Below are 18,762 nucleotides of genomic sequence, written 5' to 3' on the forward strand. Positions count from 1 at the left end.
CCTATACCATGTAACTGTAGTTTTTAGAAAGAGTTGAAAACCATTATACAGCAAGGTACAGTGGCACAGTAAGAGGATATCCAGTAATACTCAGTTTTAGTGAAATCAATCTGCCCAACAATCTAGATGTTAATCAGGTATGGTATTTTAAAAGGTATGGTTGGACATGGGAGGAGAAACAAGGACTATCTGCATGCCATCACTGCAAACTGCTCCAGCAATTACTTTAGAACCAGATTTAAAGTTAATTCTTAACTACTTCAACTAGATATTGCAAAACAGAACTCTGTGCTTACCGATTTAGAAACACTGGCCAATACACACAAATAGTTCTCCTGTATATTTCTTCTTCAAAGAGACATGCAGGTTAATGACAAGTCAATTACTCAATAAAGCAAACTACCCTTGTATAAATGGCTGTTTTGTTTGGAATTTACTATCAGAACAAACAGGTGAAAGCCATCTATAGCACTGAAGGAGATTCCAAACCTATTCTGATTTCCAGCAGCTGATTCACCACAGTTCTGCCGCTAAATCAAACTGAAAGTTTACATTTGCTTTCAGTAAGCCAAAATAAAATGGTGGTTCTGCACAGTTACCATCACTATTTAGGAATGCTAGCATATAATGTGTCCAGCAACATCTTAGCTTAGATATGATTTCACTATGTGGGTAGCATTACTCCACAGCAATAACTGGAATATTGAACACACTCAAAAGCAGAGAATCACAGAATCACAGAATGATAGGGGTTGGAAGGGACCTCTGGAGATCATCTAGTCCAACCTCATCACCAGAGCAGGTTCACCTAGAGCAGATTTGGAAATACAAATTACTTAGACATGTCTGTTACCCTGAAAGCGTTTCGAACACTTATGGAAGGAATTATTAAAAAAAAAAATCTTACTCTATTCCAGAGCTCAGCATGGGCACAGCAACAGATTACAGCAAAGCTGATCCCAATTAACATGATCTGTGTCCACTTAAAACACTAAAAAGTCACTACCCCCACAACATCATGTGTTACACATATGTATATATGCACATATATGCATGTATACAAAGCAGCAGGAACCTCAGTGTCTTAAGAGAAACTTGGGAGTGAAGTGTACCAGGTCCATTTGTTTCTTCTGGATCTACATTGTCCCAAAACTTGACAGAGCACCAAAGAGTTAAAGAGATGTTGCAGCAGACAGGATTATAACAGTGGTAGTTACTGACACTCTTCTACATTCACAGACACCAGCTGGAGGAGTTCCAGAGCCTACACTGAAAATAAGACACAAACTTAGCCTGCACTGTTTATTGAAAGTAGTAAATGGCAAATCCATGGTTGGAAGAACAGCACAAATGCTCTGTATGGCCTCAGCTGACCTGCTTCTGTCACATGGGGAAGGCTGTCAGATTTCCATTATCAAGACCTCAGGTTTAAACTCAGCATGGTTAGTTGTAAGAGGCATCCGCAATATGATATACACCACAGATATTTAAGAAAAAGGGAATTCGCTTTTGTTGCCAGAGAATGCAGTCACCTGTACCAGTTCTTCTGAGTTTGTTTCCTGACAGAGATGCCTTTGAAGTCACCTCTATCGATGCTTAAGATGCAGAAGTGATTCCACAGCAGTCAGTTAACTGAAATTCTGACATCATTTGCCCGATTCACTCTGCTTTTAGGCTGAGTACTGTGAACCTTGGAGCACTGCACTGAATTTGGTATGAGAAGAGACAGCCAAACCCTGACACCTATGAGTCAGAAAATATCAAGTGACAGTAAAGGCATGAGAATGCCAGAGGGATCCAGTTTGATTTCTCTACTAAACAGCCCTAGTCCCTTAACTGAGAATAATTATGTCCTGCACCTACATATTTTTATTGTCACAGTCCATTGCCATGTCATTTGGGATGTTTTCATATTTCCTGTATTTAAAGAACTTGAAACCCAGAAAAGTTACTTGGCATCTCAGTTGTTTGATACTGACCTGGAAGAAAACACATCTAAGCAAAGAACAAAAGCAGCAGAAGATACACATTCTTATATCACAGATAAACAAACAACATGTCTAAGAAGCAGATTTAAAAAAAAACAAACAAAACCAAACAAGCCCTACCAATGAAGTTCATCACAGACTACCTCTACCTCAGTCTGAATTTGCTTCCTGGGAAGACCAAGTTGTTTTAGGGATGGGTTTAAAGCATAGCACACTTCTAGAAGAGGGGCATATGAAACAAACATCTGTTCATCGTGCTATTCATTCAGATACATTTCTAAACAGAAAATAAATACATAACCAATCATTCAGGGAAGAAGCTGAAGGGCTCCACTTCCATCAAGAGAAGCCAATAAGGCAAGTGTTTTGGATGGAACTCTCCTTCCTTGTCACAACCTGAGCCCACCCTTCCTTCCCACATACCTGTTCCCAACATGTTCACCCATCATACTCTTATACATAAAAGGCTCTGAATCAAAACTTCCATGATAAGAACTACCTTGCATTCAAGGAGCTATTTGGGTACAACCTCCATTTAAGCAAGTCCTACCCTCTAACCAGATTAAGCCTAAATCCTACACTGCAACTGCCAGAAGGGGCTCTCTAAAACTACTTCTCACTGATTAATTGGGGATAGAAGGTAGGTGGTCTGAGTCTTACCAAATTCTTTTTAATGCAAGAAGCAGTAGCAGGTCCTTTCTGGAGGAAAATTCCCCTCATTCCCAAATACTGAAGGTACCTCCCCATACCTGGCTAGCTTGAGTCCCCCGGAGCAGAGTGAAACCTGCCTGCCTGTGGTCTGTACTAGCAGTTTAACTGTTGCCATACAACTTTCCTGCTGGCTACTGAACATCACAAGCACTGGTGGCAAGGAGAGGAACAGCAGTCCCTGTTCAGTGAGGTGCTATGCAAACAAAATGTCCCAAAGCATGGCAAAAATCTAGCCTTACTTATATCTCTTACTAGCTCTAAAAAAGTGTTAAGCATCACACATCCACCAGAAGATACTGAAAAGCAGGAAGGGTATGGAGTAGTGAAAGTTGAGAGAGACTAAGAAGCTGAGTTAGTTTTCATATGGCTTCTTGCTTCCATATCCAGTAACACCTATGATTTGGACACAGAACAGTTTAAGTCGTCTTACACTAACACTTTTTCAGGATGAAAATAGAGTCTGGCAGGTAAGTGTTACAGTGCTCCCACTGAGTTTTGGGGATGTAGTTTGGAGCTGTGAATTGTACAGGGTATACATGCTCTGGCTAATTCAAGGTACAAACTCAAACATGAAGGAAATTCTGAAAAGTGGAATGTGAAACTACATTTTTAAGTACAGTTAAAAGGCAAAACATGGAAAGTCACCTCATGGTAGCACCATGAAAGACATAAGAGTCTGAATCTTTCATATGGATTTATCCAACACAACTCTCTCCTCCTCCCTCTCCAAAATGAAGCAAAAACCTAGTAACATGTACACTCACTTCAAACAATGGAGAGGTCCAGGAGAAACTCTAGTTACTCGATTGACGCTAGCACCATTCACAGTGTTGAGATGGACTTCAGAAATGTAAAGAGTCACAGAGGAGGACTGCAATCGTGTTTTCACAACTTCCAGTGGACATGTCAGAATTGCACCAACAGTACCGCCACATCTGCAAAAAGAAATAGGATCATCACATTCTTAACCGCGAAGAAACTGAAGGATACGCTCATATGATACGTAATTAACATTATACTCAACACAGTCAAATTGCAAAAGGTGAAGACACAGCTGGAACACGTGTGACAATGCTGCAGTTATTTGCCCTTGAAGGCAAGCAAACTGTTAAGTCAGTTTGTTAACCCCGCAACTTGGAGCGAAAATTTAAACAGACAAAAAAAAGTTTCCCGAAGTAGTGAAGGTGCACAGTCGTCAGTACATGCTGTTCAAATCAGTTCTGGGAAGTAGCTCAGTATCTGAAATGTTTAACTTCTTATGGTAAATTTTAACTTTTTTTGAATGTTTAGTGTGCTCCTGACCACAAACAAGATGCCAAAAATCCTTAAGGGTAGAAAAGATTTATGCACTATGCACACAGGGCTACATGTAAAAACTGGTATAAACTGCGGTGTGGCAATTTACTAAAATTAAATACTTATGAAGACATCTTCAAAACTCCATTTGTATTTTGGGCATTGCACCATGAAAGCAATGATTCTGAGTGTTTCCCGAGCTCTACCCATTACAGCAAGACAGACTAGATACTGTAGAGTAGAACCTGGGAAGACACAAGAGCTTTAAGTGGCTAACCAGGTGAAGACTTGCAGATTTGGCTTGTCTGCCACTCGTTTCTGTGAGCAAGCCAAGGCAAGTCATGCATGACTTCTCTATGACTGCTCTAGCAGAATGGGAGTAACTCCACTGTCAGCAGAACACAGCCAAGAACATACTGCCTTTTAGCAGCTCTGCTCAGAGGATTCTTCTGGTGCTTGTTCATAACCAATTTATTAATATCCACACTCCTATCTGCTTAATTACAATCACATATAGCCTCTGACAGAAAAATGTCAAATTCTCAAATTCTGATTCTAAAGACAACCCCAAATTCCTTGACATTACTATTACAAAAGAGTGCTTCCCTTGAACCTTTTCCAAGATCAGTATTCTTAACTTTGTCAAATACTGTTCTTAAAACTATTAACAAGACACTATATGCACCCTATTTAAAACAAACAAATAAAACCCCCAACAAAACAAAAAACCAAACCCAGATTTAAATTAATTAACACTACTAACAGAGTCTGAATTCCACCAACACACAAATACAAATCGTACTAAATCCAAAGGGCCTGGCATTCACTTCTCTGATGCAATAACTAGAGTTGGTGTTTGATTCTGACAAGATAGTTATCAGCTATTTTGTTGTAACGTGAGAGGCTCAAACACCCCCAAAACCTTTAAAAAGCTGTAAAACTTGTTCAACAGTATTTCTTAAATAATGTCTTCCAAAACGCAAAGGAGAGTTCAGTACAAATTAGGAGTAATAGCTAAGACAAGATCTCCTATAAACTTTCATAGGAAGGTAGCTTTTAGTCTGTTGACTCTACTACTGCAGAGAATACCAGAAGTAATGGTAGTTGTTAGCACTGCACCCTAAAAAACTAATCTGTTTGTACAAATTTAACTGCTGCAAAGTAGCATAATGTTCGATGATGTTCACTTAATGCTCCCATTTAAACCTAGTGACCTAGAAGTATCCTATTACTAAGCCTAAAGACATCTTGTGCCACCCTTAATTCCAACATTAGACTGAAGTCTAATGTTTTCCAAGTTTTAATTGATGAAAGAAATCAAGTTGCTTTGTCAGGCTGGAAAAAAATGTTCTCACAGGAAGATGGAAGACAGTCTTCCAGTGTGTGCTGTACACATGGAGTCACAGACTGATACAGGTTTTACAGTAGCATGTTTAAAACATCTCTGAATGAGCAATTCACTTGCTTTTCCAATGGTAAGCTACAAATAGACTTTTTAAAATAAGAACTGCAGGAAGAGACAGGCCAGATGTGCTAATATTTATTTTAGCCAGTGTTGGAAGCAGTAGGAGCCTGTAACATGTAACGATTCATGACATGAGAACCACAGGTAGGCCAGCCCTCAAAACAACTTGACATGGAGCTTTAGAGCTTGAGCATCTTCAAGACAGCAAGTTACTGTGTTTCCTGCAGTTCAACAGCAGACACTGCTGTAGGGTAATGTGCCCATGCAGGCAGTGTAGGAAGCTGGCTTTAGAGTTTATCTCCTTTCTTGTAACCCCTCTGTTTCTGATCCCCTCGAGCCTATTCCCTTTAAGACCTTTCTGCATTTGATTTTGGACAGGTTACATGAGGACTTGTTTTCAAGCAACAGTAATAGCAAGAGAAAGCACGTGGTATGGTTTATATTAACGAGATAATACCATGGAAGGGGGAAAAAAGGAGAAAAAAATTGGCCTGCATTCTTCAACAGGGCTTGGAATTTGGAGACTTTAATGCTACTGGCTCTGCAGCTACGTTGCACTGGAAAAAATTTCTAAAGTTGAAGATTAACACCTACCTGGAGCTTGTATCCTGCATGCTTCCCTGCACCACACCCAAATCACCACAAGGTATGCCTGACTGCAACAGCACTTCTGTCAGACATTCGCTGTGGATGGGTTAGAAATACTTCATTCAGCAATGGATTACTAGATTACTAGGGAAGAGGGCAGACAACCAGCTACGCAATGCTTGTTCTTTTTAAGTCTGCCTACAAGCAAGTGTTGTTCACTGATAACCAGCTGATGTAACAGCTGCCAGCACTATATTTAAATGCATCATAAAGAAGCAGCAGACCAACTGCCTCCCTTTAAGAACTGGGTACCCTTTACCCGCACCACATTCTGCCATTCAAGTCATTTCAAATAATTGTTTGTTCTTTCTTTAAACAGTTTAAGACGTCTCAACTGAACCTAAGAATATTTTGAATGTTTTCCACTAACTATTGATAGTTTGGATTAAAATTCTCCTCTGTTTCCTATCTTCAAGATCTCAAATTGCTACTTACAAATGAAGAAAGCAGAGAATTGTTTTATGGTGTTATGTGGTTCTGTATTGCTCAAACAAGTAATTGCAAAATCCCCCATTTCTACTTCTGTCAAAATGTAATACCTCACTCTCCCAGCCCTCAAAAAGCCCCATATAATAGAGAAAGCACCTGGAATTGAAGGAATGACAGAAAAAGTCCCCAGATGTTGAGGAACCAGACCTTGCTCAGTAGTCACAAGATCCACTGAGTTTGAACTGAACCACTAAATGAAAGCATAATCCAGGAACTACACTGTTTATCTAGTTCACTTGAACTTTAAGATAAACACTGCAAGGCTTGACAAAAATCTGTTTATGAGAAACTGTCAGTAAACATAGCTTGTAGGTAAACAAAGAGAGACAATTCAATAACTATGCACCCTGTACAAATAAGCAACTTCTAAGAAGCATGCCAGCTGTTCTGTCACCAGCATCAATGGCAGTGTATTTTACTTAGAAATATATTTCCGTCCTTGCTTATTTAACACACTACTAGAAATACTGTGAAAGAGACAGCTACTTCTTTGTGCTCCAAGTCCTGGCAAGCCATTAACAAGCAGCCACCAGCTCCAGCTTAGCAAAAGTGTTCTATAAATTGCCAGCAGACCACTGCCACTATTCCTGCTACCCTCCTCACCGGCTCAGATTAAGGGGAGGTTTTTTTTAGTTTGTGGCTTAACACAAAATAGGCATTAGCACATTTTGGAAAAAACATTTTTTAAGAGTTAGAAAATTATTAGATTTCTTCTCCTTAATAACACAGGTGGGATTTTGTAAACTACTTAAGAAATTTCTACTACCTAAAACCACTCTGGGCTTCAGCATCTCCAGTCACCTACTAGGGCCCAACAACTGGGACTTGTGAGAACACTTACTAATGTGTAACTTTTTCTCCAGGATTAGATGAGTTTCACCTGGCAGAGTGAGTAGGTAAGCACTCCTCCTGACAGAGTATAAACTGGAAGTGAAGAAGGGCAAAACCTGAGACTGAATGTTTACAGCAGTTTCTAATAAATGCTGTTCAGAAGACCACTTGCTAATCTTACCTATCCTAAATTTGACATTTGCATCTAAATCAATGTTTACTACAAGCCTTTTCCAGCTTTGCCAAGTGAGTATAAGAAAAACTTGCAAAGCTAACTTTCATCAGAAACACCTGATCATACAAGGGCATGAGAACTCACCCATAGGTCCCAAGTAATTTGAAGGGCAGAAAAGCAAAGATCAGTAGGTAAATCCACAAAAATAAACACACAGGTAAAAAAGGAATATTAAAATCACACTACTATTAACACAGTCAAGTTAGAGAATTAAAGCTGCAGCTTAAACTGTACAAGAAGGCTCAAGAGACATTGTACTCAGTGAAACAGATACAGAGCATGTAGTTATCTAACCTGCAGGATTATGACAAACTTAAAACAACAACAGTAAAATTAAGAACAGTTGTCTGCTTGAGATCTCTTGGACAGAAGAATCTAGGAAGATAGCAATGCCCTCCTAAACAGCAGCTTATTCCAGAGAGTACCCATAGAAAAACCCAAAACTATTTAATTTGATCCCTAACGTGCATTTAGAAGTCCATCACCTCACTGAATTAACAGAAACAAATCTGGAACTATTTGGGCTTTAAACTCTGCTAGCAATTCAACACAGATACAGTATTGACAACCATTTTCCCCAGATAAACCTGTATTATTTGTGAGACACTGCAAGGAAAGAAATATGCACATGCTTCAAAAACCTAATCCTGTTTGGCATTCAAATCCCAGGTTCTATTTCCAGAGATGGCTGCACAAGAAAACCTTCTTTTATTATTGCAAGTTGAGGGTATCTGCTAAGGAATCACTTTGCCCAAAGTAGTTGAGTATCTTCTACTGTTGTTACCTTACACCCCTGCAAGTAAAAGCAGAGACAGCTCCAGCATGGATGAGGGTCTCAACTTCAGCCACTGACTGTCTATAAATGCTCCAAAGCAGATTAATATTCCCACTGCTAGTGTCAGCTGACCTAGAATTGAAACTGTCAGTGCAAGAATTTTTTATTCCTTCAGATAATTATTTACTTTACACAAATAAAAACTAAGGCTGTATAGTGCTAGTCTCCGATTCACCTTTCACAGTATTTGTAATCACAGCCTCAAAGACTCAAAGATAACCTTTGACCTTGTTATCTTGGGTCTACATTCATTCATGTATTTTACCAGCTGTTTTTCTCTCTTGTATGAAAATGAAAGTTCGATGCAAATACAAGAAAAATAGCAAGAAAACTGAGCTCAAAACTATCAAAAGAAACAAAACCCAAGCCACTTGCAAACAGAACTCCTTCTAATCTCTTCACCACTTACTGCAAATTCAGGTCCCAAATCTATCAGCAATTTCACAAAGCTGCCTTACAACACATGAATAACTTTTACATCAACAGATAAAGTTGCAGGTTGGGTATTAAGTTTACAGCATCCCGCTTTTGAGGGTATTTAAGGGCTTTAGCAAGTACAACTTTCAGAAACAGCAAGAAGTATCTCATTAATCCTCAACAGTCAGGGTTTTCCTATTATACTGCTAAACCTGCACAGTATACACCTTTCCAACTTTAGAATTAATGTGATGACTAGAAGTACTGGCAGCCGGAAACCCTTAACCCCCTTATTCACCGATTATGTTTCTTTGCTGAAACTTAGAAAGCATAAGTTAAGCTAACATCCTCAAACTAAAAATACTAATCAAACTTGCTATTTCTAATTAACAGCATAAAAATAAAATTCCCCTGATGTGCTGACATATAGAAACCTACAAGTGAAAACAGGAAAAACATCACAAGGGAAACAAGCATCACTGGGTTCCATTATCCAAAAAACCCATCAACATGTACTGTGTAGCTTCTATTAGGAACCAGGGTAAATAAATATTTACAACAGCATTTGTATTAAGTAAAAACATCTGAAAACATCTAGAAAGAAATATGAGAAACACACCAGCTTCACAGTTTCTCAAGTACTGACAGCAACTTTCATGCAATTTGGTAACCTCACGAAGCAAAATCCAAGCTGCTCAGTGCTTTAAACAAACACTGCCTTATTCCTCACAGAAGAGTATCTGAACACAAAAATAACCTGAAGATTGGACAGGCAGGTACTAACCTTCTCCTATGCCTTACAACAGGAAGAACTCATTCTGGAAGACACCCAGGGTTATGCCAGGAATGTATTTTAGGGTAGAGGGGAGTCCAAGTGCTTGGCTACTCAGTTATGGCTCAAGTGGCTATTTTCTGAAAGGGAGCCAAAAAGCCCCTATCATCACACTACCTGCTACATTATTAACTAGTATCTTCTTAAATCAAAACACCCCAAGGGTCTTTCACCTCCACTTCATGCATTTCAACAGTGTCTCATCTTCCTGAAGAATTCAAAGATTTGTCTCAAATGTACTTTCTGAGTGTTAACTATTTCAGCCGCTGCAGGGATTTGCTAAGAAGCTCTGTCAAAGAGTGATTTAAATTACAGATCAATTTGAGACAGTTCTATGATCAGGACAAATAAACAGAGGCTCCTCCCTATACTCCCTCACATATTAAATTAGAAAACAACAAACTTTCTGCAGGAAACACTAAGAGTAAAGAAAGAATTAAGAAGTGAACCCGAGACTGTCCAACCCTGAACTTAGAAAAGCAGCTGTCTACCTCCTAACTCAAAACAGTCCCTCCTTTTGCTGAGGAAACAAAGCCTAGGCGAGCCCTGATGGAAGTTTGTATGATACAGAATTACTGTCATAAGCTTTCTGGAAATGAAGAATAAATCATGAAAATCTGGAAATTATTTTTTGTAGCCAACACCTGAATTTTCATTCGAGGTACCACTTATGATTTCAAGTAAGTACATCCAAAACATATTAGTCTTCCCTATAACGCAAAACATTAATGTCTTCCTACTACTTTTTTTGTTGTTTTAAGTAGTCTAATAACTAAAAAAGCATGTAACTGTGTAACTTACACACTTGAAGTAAAATGTTCATCTAAAGCCTACATGTCAATCACAAGACTTTGTAATTTAAGGATGCAAGACATTCAACTGATTATTCCTCTTGGTTTGGAGTAAAAGCACCTGAGTTTATACTACCAACATGCTGCCTACAGTGACAACACTTGCAATTTGACTAGGAGATGGAAAAACAGAAGATAGGCAAAAAAATCTACAGTTTGATTCCTGAAACAGAAGAGTTCTGAGTAATGCAACTGAGTAGTTCAAAAAATAAAAAAAAAATAAAAAAAATCAAGTTTCACCTGAAGCACAATTATGTATCCTGATCCAACACTACAGGCGCCCAGCTAGTTCCTGCTCCCACAAGGACAAGACACTATTAGCAAATGGAACTGTGGTAACTACGTGGTTTGCGGAAACAGAACCTGACAAATAGGGGCATCATGACAAAATATGAGCTAAGTAAGTGATTTCAAATGTGTCACAGCATGAAACTGAACTCCAGGTACACTATCAATCCATTCAGTTATGCTCCCTGCAATTACTCTTCAGCATGGAGTGCACAATGGCAGTTTTGAATATAGCCTAGAAAACCACACTAAGTGTCTTTAGGTGACAGCAAAATTACTGCATGGAGCCAATTGCTTACAAATTCTATCAGTTAAAACTGTTTTTCTTTAAGGAATGTGTTCTTAAAAGTTTGTAAACTTTTTTTTTTTAATTAAAAAGGAATTCTTTATTTTTGTTAAAAATGAAACTACTTGAGTAAAAATTACTTATTTTTAGAAAAACAAAGCAAGTAGGAATTGCTGTGTAATTGTCTCACCATCACTGCCCCAGTGGCCAGCACTGATAAGAGTCTATCAAACCAGTTGGAAAGGGATAAAGATGCAGAGATAGGAAAAAAGGAATGAGGGGAAAAAAATTATTAGAAATACGAAACTAACTCCCAGCATAAACTTGTAATGGCCCCAAAATTGCAGTTTGACAGTTGTTGTTGAATTGGTCATGAAACAAGCTAGACAGCTACAGAAAAATCCCAGGATGGCCTCGCCTACACTACTAAAACAGCAATGTCATCAGTTATAGCCTCATTAAAGAAAGCAGGAATTGACGACTGAACTTAGACATTACAAAAAAAGGCCAGCAAATTGACAAATCATGTTGTTTCCATACAGTCTCCAGTGAAACCTAAAGGAAAACAAAGCTTCCTTCCTTTTTCTTTAAGTTTCACTGAAGACTAAAGATCCCTCAGGTGATCTGCAGTCCACCATGCTTGAAAAGAAGTTAGGAGATGACCCTGAATAACTTTTCTACTGTTAAATGTGACCAAATATACACTGTTAGCTTTGCTGAACTAAGGTTACAGGAAATGTGTAGCTGGCATATAAGGAAATGGCATTCAGCCTTTTCCTCACAGTATAACCCTTGACCCAACTGGCCAGCAGCTAACCATAGACCAGACTTCTCTGCAAAAAATAGGAACCAATGATTTGAGCTGAGCAATCTTCATCTGGTCTTAAGTTCCAGGTTTATAAACCTGTCTCTATCATTACACAGGATTCTGCCTAGTAATCTCCCCTGTGCAGAGCTATCAAGTTAAAGTGCTACAATAAGGCAGCACCCCTTCTACTGCTTTTCTGAATGTTTACAAGGATGTGAATTCTGAAGGAAAAAAGTACACACTTCCACATCTTGGGCCTCCTACTGCATAATCCCCCTCCTCTTAAACAAAGTGCCAGAAACCAGGGGGGTGAAAAAGCACCCACATAAGCACTGAATCAGGTGTGTAACAGTGAAAACCTGCAAAGTATGCTGGAAGCAGAGAACGTGCTCATGTGTATCCAACTCACCCAGACCTGCTCAGAGTAGACAGTCCATCCTTCTTCCACCTCAAACACACCAGTCCACAGTCAGTGAGTACAAATGGAATTCCAAGCTTCAAGCTCTCTCTTGGGATACAAAGTATGTTCTCAGTGTGTCACTTTTCCCACTTCCGTACAGCCACGCTCACTACCCAAATACACTTTTATCGTTATGCTAAACAGGATCCTCAGCTTTCTCTTTTATAAACCTGTCTCTATCATTACACAGGATTCTGCCTAGTAATCTCCCCTGTGCAGAGCTATCAAGTTAAAGTGCTACAATAAGGCAGCACCCCTTCTACTGCTTTTCTGAATGTTTACAAGGATGTGAATTCTGAAGGAAAAAAGTACACACTTCCACATCTTGGGCCTCCTACTGCATAATCCCCCTCCTCTTAAACAAAGTGCCAGAAACCAGGGGGGTGAAAAAGCACCCACATAAGCACTGAATCAGGTGTGTAACAGTGAAAACCTGCAAAGTACGCTGGAAGCAGAGAACGTGCTCATGTGTATCCAACTCACCCAGACCTGCTCAGAGTAGACAGTCCATCCTTCTTCCACCTCAAACACACCAGTCCACAGTCAGTGAGTACAAATGGAATTCCAAGCTTCAAGCTCTCTCTTGGGATACAAAGTATGTTCTCAGTGTGTCACTTTTCCCACTTCCGTACAGCCACGCTCACTACCCAAATACACTTTTATCGTTATGCTAAACAGGATCCTCAGCTTTCTCTTTTAAGCTACATGCTCCTCCCGCTTTATCCCTGGAGGGACTGCAGGCTGTGTAACCAAAGAAATCCCAAGCATTACAAAGCTCAAAAAGATGAAGGCAGACTAACATCTGCAAAGGTGCAAGAGTTACCTCAAACCTAATCAAGGCTACAAGGGCCTTCCTTCTAGCTATATTCTTCCCTCTGGTTTCTTCTCTCTTCGTGGGTGGAAAGCTGCACAACTGCATCAAGCCTCACACCTAAAAGCAGTACACACCAGGATGTTGAAATGCATTCAAGTAACAACACAGTGGCCCTTCAACACTAGTGTTAATAACAGCTAGCCATTTGCAGACTCCTAAAAGGACAGGCATGTTTGGGAAGCCTCTCCGACGGGGTGAGGAGCCCACGTGCAGAGGGCTCAGCGTGTTTCTCTGCGGAAACACCAGACAAGGGACAAACTCCTAGAAGGGCGAAGAGAGGGAACGGGCCATTTTTAAGGTAAACCTTCACCCCCACTTCCCCCAAGCGCCCAGGTACCACCTGCACGCTGCCCGTGGCAAAAGACAACAACCGGGACCGGGCCTGGCAGGCACCGCACACCCGCGGCGCGCCCGGGCTCCCAGCGAGGACCAGGGGCGCCCGCCCGGGCAGCCAGGGCTCCCCGCAGGGCCGGGCCCAAACGCGCGCAGCCAGCCGAGGGCAGGCCCGGAAGGGCCTTAGGGCACCGCGCGGGAAGCGGCGCGCCGAGAGCGCCTCAGCGCGGCCTGCCGCCCTCCTCCCCGCCTCAGAGGCCCCCCGCCCCGCCGCCGGGACCCCCCCTCTGTTCCCCCACGCTCCCTCAGGCACAGAGCGGGGGCAGCAGCCCCTCGCAGTGCTCCGGGGGCGCCTGTGCACCCCTCCGGCCCCGGCAGGACCCCCGCGACGCCACTGGGCAGCCGCTCGAGGCCGCGGCCGTCCCCTCCTAGGCCAGGCCGCGGCGGGCGCGCTCAGCAGCGGGGCAGGATCCCCACAGCCTCAGGGAGGAGGGACGGGAAAACCCTGCAGGGGCTATTTCCAGGGTTACAGCGATAAGGACGGGGGTGGCTGCAAGGCGGCACCCACCACACATCCCACCCCACTGGGGCGGCAGAGCCTGCGGGGAAGGAAGATGGGTGGGCGGACGGCCCCGCCTCACAGCCCGCGCGGAAGGGCCGGTATGGTGCCCGCTCCCCCACCGGGCGGCGGTCTGACCTACCCGCCGGCGAAGAGATGCACCAGGGTGTCTCTCTGGCTCATCCTCGTCGCCTGCACCCGGGCGGGAAAGAGGGGTGCCAGGCGCTTCCGCCCCGCGCTCAGCCGAGCCGCTCCTCGCAGGGCTCAGCATAAATACGCACCGCGGCCGCGCGGCTTCCTGCGGCGGCGGCGGTGGAGGGGGGCGGGCGGCCTCGCTCCGCCTCCCGCCCGGAGCCGCTGCGGCAACTGCCGGGCGCGGGGGCCCTCCTCATGAATATGCAAGACCCCCGAAGTAAACAGAGGTCGCCATTGGCTGGAGGGGTGCGACGTCACCGCCGGGTCTGCTTCATAAGCTGTCGAGGTGGCGATAGCCGCCTGTCTTGAGGCGGGAGCTGTGTTCGTGTGGTGCTGCTCTAGCGGGCCTGCTTCTCCGCTGTGTCAGGTGTTTCTCTGGGCTCCCTGCTGTAAATGCCTCTTTTAACAGTCTCCTTTCCATTTTCTCTTCCTTCTAGTGGGTTTTATGCGCAGCTCTCTGAGGCTCACGGCCTGCTGCAGCTCTGGCTCCTCTCCTGAGGTGTCTGCTGGCCCTGAGGGAAGGTCATGTCCAGCAGCCACAGAAAATGTGGGGAAGAGGGACATGAAAAACGACCCCTGTGCCCTGACTGTCCAAAAGCAGGGGTATTAGCAAGGCATGTAGTGGTCTTAGTTTTTATCTCCTTCTGGTTTTGTGTTATAGGTCATATTCTCAGCTACTGAAGCAATGCATCTTCTGAAAGAGGCACCCAAATACTGGCTCCTTGCGAGTGTTTCTGAAGTGAGTATTGTGACTCGTTGGATCACTTTTGTCTTCTTTTTCTCCCAAAATACATGGTAAGGGAAAATAAATAATGCTACACAAAAAAAATTCTTAATATTGCATATAAAATTGTTGTCCAAGTCAATGTTTTGAAAATCTAAGCACCTAAAAGAAAATAAATGACTAGTTAAGATATTCATGAATGTCCACATAATAAACACAAATTCTTCCAAAGTATAAGGAGCTATTTCATAATAGCACAACAATTTAAAAACTCTGTATTAATAAAACAAGCAGGCATTTTGAAGCAGTCATTTTTTAAAACAAAAAAAACTACTTTGAGCTGATGTGAGCTGATGTGGAAGACACAAATAAGCTAGAAATGTAATGTGAAATTTTGCAAGAGTAGTGGGACTTGAGGAGGAGATTGGGTGGGAGAAGGCTTGAGGAAATGTGAGATGTGGAGATGCTGGGGGAAAAAGTAGCTACATTGAACTAAGGCAAGTAAAAGTAGGACAATAATTTTGCAGTTTGTGTTCTGCATTGCTACTGCACACAGCGTGTAGTTGAAACTGGTGTATCATGCACTGCACAGGGAGTGAGGTGGGAGCAGAGGAGGAGTATGCCTGCTGAAAGGCTGTTTTCCAGGGCTTGCACCCGTAGCTACTCTGTTGCAGGGCCACAGTTAGTACAGAGTTACATGTCTATGCCTGGAGACCTATGACAGATGTTGGGTTTGGGGTTTCCAGGGGACTAAGTATTGGGAAGATATTCCATTGGGGAATCCTTGCATTTGAACTTTCATAATGTTCTCCTCTCATGGATGTCATTACAGAAGGAGGCTATGCCTGAAATTTCCACTGCTTTCAGGAGTAATATTATTAGGAATGTTATTTCTGATGTATTTGTTTGTCATCTGAATACAACAGATTTTTATTTCGATCGGTAATGTATAACATTTCTGGGCTCACAGTTATTCTCCTTCCTTTCACTATAGCACAGAGCAGGCTTGTCCAAAAGGTATTCCCCAGGACCTTTCTTAGCTACTTGCCTTCTTCAACTACTCTTTAAATCAGCTAGGTAAAGCAAAATGCCTGCATCCTGTAGGATGAGAGTATGTATCAGCGAGAACTAAAATGGGCTTGAAGGTTTGTATATGTTCAAGTCTACTTTCACTGCCTTGTTGGTGAAAAACAACTGAGAACTTGTCTTCTTGTATAGTCTTTGTGCAAATTAGGAATGGATTTTTCTATCAGGTTAGTTTCTGGTGGTCCCTTGAACTGATGGGGTCCCTTCATGTTTATCACCTGCATGTTTAACAGCTACCTTCCTGCTTCAGTGTCAATTCATTTACAGTGAATAGTAGTCAGCTGTGAAGAACTACAAAGCACAAGGTAGGATTACAAGCTAGATTAACTATGAGAAGATGAAAGACAAGAATTGTCTTCAAGAGTTTTCTATTGAGGTTTTTTTGAGCAGTAGGCATGTTTTCATCAACTTCTACAAAGGATTTATCAGTTTTGTATCAGAACTTAAATACTGTATAGTTCCTTTGTGGAGGAAGTATCACCCTAAGCTAAGTGTAAACTTGGAGCCTTAGAGTGCAAGACTCCTAGATCAAAGAGAAGAGGGAGGTGCAAGAGACAGTTCAGCAAGTAAGGTGTTGGAGTCTGTAGATGGTTCTGTGTGGTAAAATACTAAACAACAGAAGTTACTTAAGAGCCTAATGAGGAAACTGGTAGGAGAAACAAAAGTGGGAATGGCTAAAGGTAGCTGGTACTGCAGGGTCAGCTGCAGCTCAGATGAGGCCTTGTTACAAGTACACTAAGTGAGATAAAGCCCAAGGACTTGGAAGCAACAAAGTGTGCGTGGGGTGTTACACTGAGAGGGAAAACAGTGAGCTGCTCTCACAAGGAAGTCAGAAATGAGACTTTAAATTACAACTTTGGTGGTTTGGAAAAGGGGTAGTGGGTGACTAAGGCTTACTGTTTTATTATTCTTTTCTGTGTTTTATGAAGTGCATTTTTAAGTCATTTGATTCAACATCTGTGAATGGATGAAGTACAGCTCGTTAAACAGCCAGCATTCATTTCCCTGTATGTCCGGCTGAGAAATGAGACTTGACCTAGTGTTCATTAATGACACTGAGAAATTGAACTGCTTCATTACTGCTAATGAAGGCCTGGCAGAAGGGTTAAATTTAGATGTAAAATAAGCCTCCGGGAAAAAACTGGATGGGTTTCTTTAGTATGTGGTATATGAGATGGAGAGATTGTTTTTTTTCTTTTAAATACCATTTTCCTGATGTTTTATCTAGCTTGTTTCCATAAACTGTTCAAAATGGAGGGAGGTGATGATGGTGGTTTCACATACAGTGTTCTTTTTCTCTCTGCTAATATGTTCAGAGAGCTTTTCAATGAAGGGAAAAGAACTTTAGATATACAAAGCCCAAAATGTTAAGGTTGTCCTATAAATAACTCATTTTCTGACTTGTGCAACTCAGACTTGAGTGATAAATACCATCAGCGTAAATTATGAGATTAGAGGGTTTGTTGCCAGGAGTTGGGCATATTTTAAGTTGTGGATCTGGAATCATGGCAAGACATTACAAGGAATGTTTTTAGCTCATAGTGTACTGTTTCTGAAAGTGAATAAAATGAGTGTGTTTGTACTGCTATTTTGAAATGGTAGAAGTGAATTTGTGTAATGGTGTAAAGTACAATAGTTGGGGGACCTCTATTCCATGCTATCAAAAGCTGACCACTTAACTCTGAGAAATTAAAAAAGTGCTGTGATTTTATTAATACTCTTCTATCAATCTATATATTAATATATTTAACTCCATTTCACAAATAACGAAGCAGAATGGGACAAGTCAGATGTTTAACTGAAACCATTGGACAGATCACTGATTTAGAAATAACCTTTTGACCAAGAAAACCAGCAGGGAGATTGTGGTAAACAACTACCTCTATACTTCTTGTAGGCCTTCTTTTTCTTGAGAATGGAGCAGCCTTTGTTCCTTTGAGTACACATACATTTGCATGTCTGTTGCTCAGCGGCTTGTTTATCTGAAGTTTGTAGCTTACAGGATCTCCAGAAATATCCAGAAGATAAAGCAGAAGAGGACAGGGGAAAAGGATAATAGGTAGGGAAAGAAGAAAAGAGGAGCAGTTGATCTTCTTTTAAAAAGGGGTGGGGATATCACCAGCGTGAAAATGAGGACTGGGAGAGTGGTATATATAAGACTGAGAAGGAACAGAAGGCAGGATGATTAGCAAACAAAGAGTGAAGACAAGGTAAGTCTTATCAATACCTGGAGGTGCTTGCTAGGGAGGGTGTAAGCCCGATGTGTTGAAAATTGCATTTTAGAATTGGGAACATCCAGATACTCACAGGGGAGACAAGGAAGTAGTTAATTCTATTGTACTTGGCCCTTGTGAGAGCTGTGGAGAACCCTTTGTATGACTTAAGCTGTCAGTTTTCAAGACAGGTGTATTCAAACTGAATCAGGTGTACAGAAGAGCCATTCAGATTATCTCAAAAATGGATAGCTTATCATATCAGAGAACACTTAAAAGATTTGGTTTGTTTAGACTGGGTAAATAAAGGCTAAGACAAGATATGATTGCTGCCTATA

General features: G+C 41.6%; 1 protein-coding gene across 1 annotated transcript in view; it reads right to left on the reverse strand.

The window, feature by feature from the left end:
- The window catches only part of SLC25A36 (solute carrier family 25 member 36), a 30,450-nt gene extending 16,061 nt beyond the window's left edge, over positions 1 to 14,389 (reverse strand). The window contains exons 1-2 of the mRNA XM_059822841.1: positions 14,349 to 14,389; positions 3,464 to 3,634 (exon numbers count right to left, since the gene is read on the reverse strand). Coding sequence (XP_059678824.1) covers positions 3,464 to 3,634; positions 14,349 to 14,389 — 212 coding nt within the window. The remainder of the gene's footprint in view (positions 1 to 3,463; positions 3,635 to 14,348) is intronic.
- Between the last annotated feature and the right edge of the window lie 4,373 nt (positions 14,390 to 18,762).

Source organism: Gavia stellata, chromosome 11, assembly GCF_030936135.1.
Source record: "Gavia stellata isolate bGavSte3 chromosome 11, bGavSte3.hap2, whole genome shotgun sequence".
Classification (NCBI taxonomy): Eukaryota; Metazoa; Chordata; class Aves; order Gaviiformes; family Gaviidae; genus Gavia; species Gavia stellata.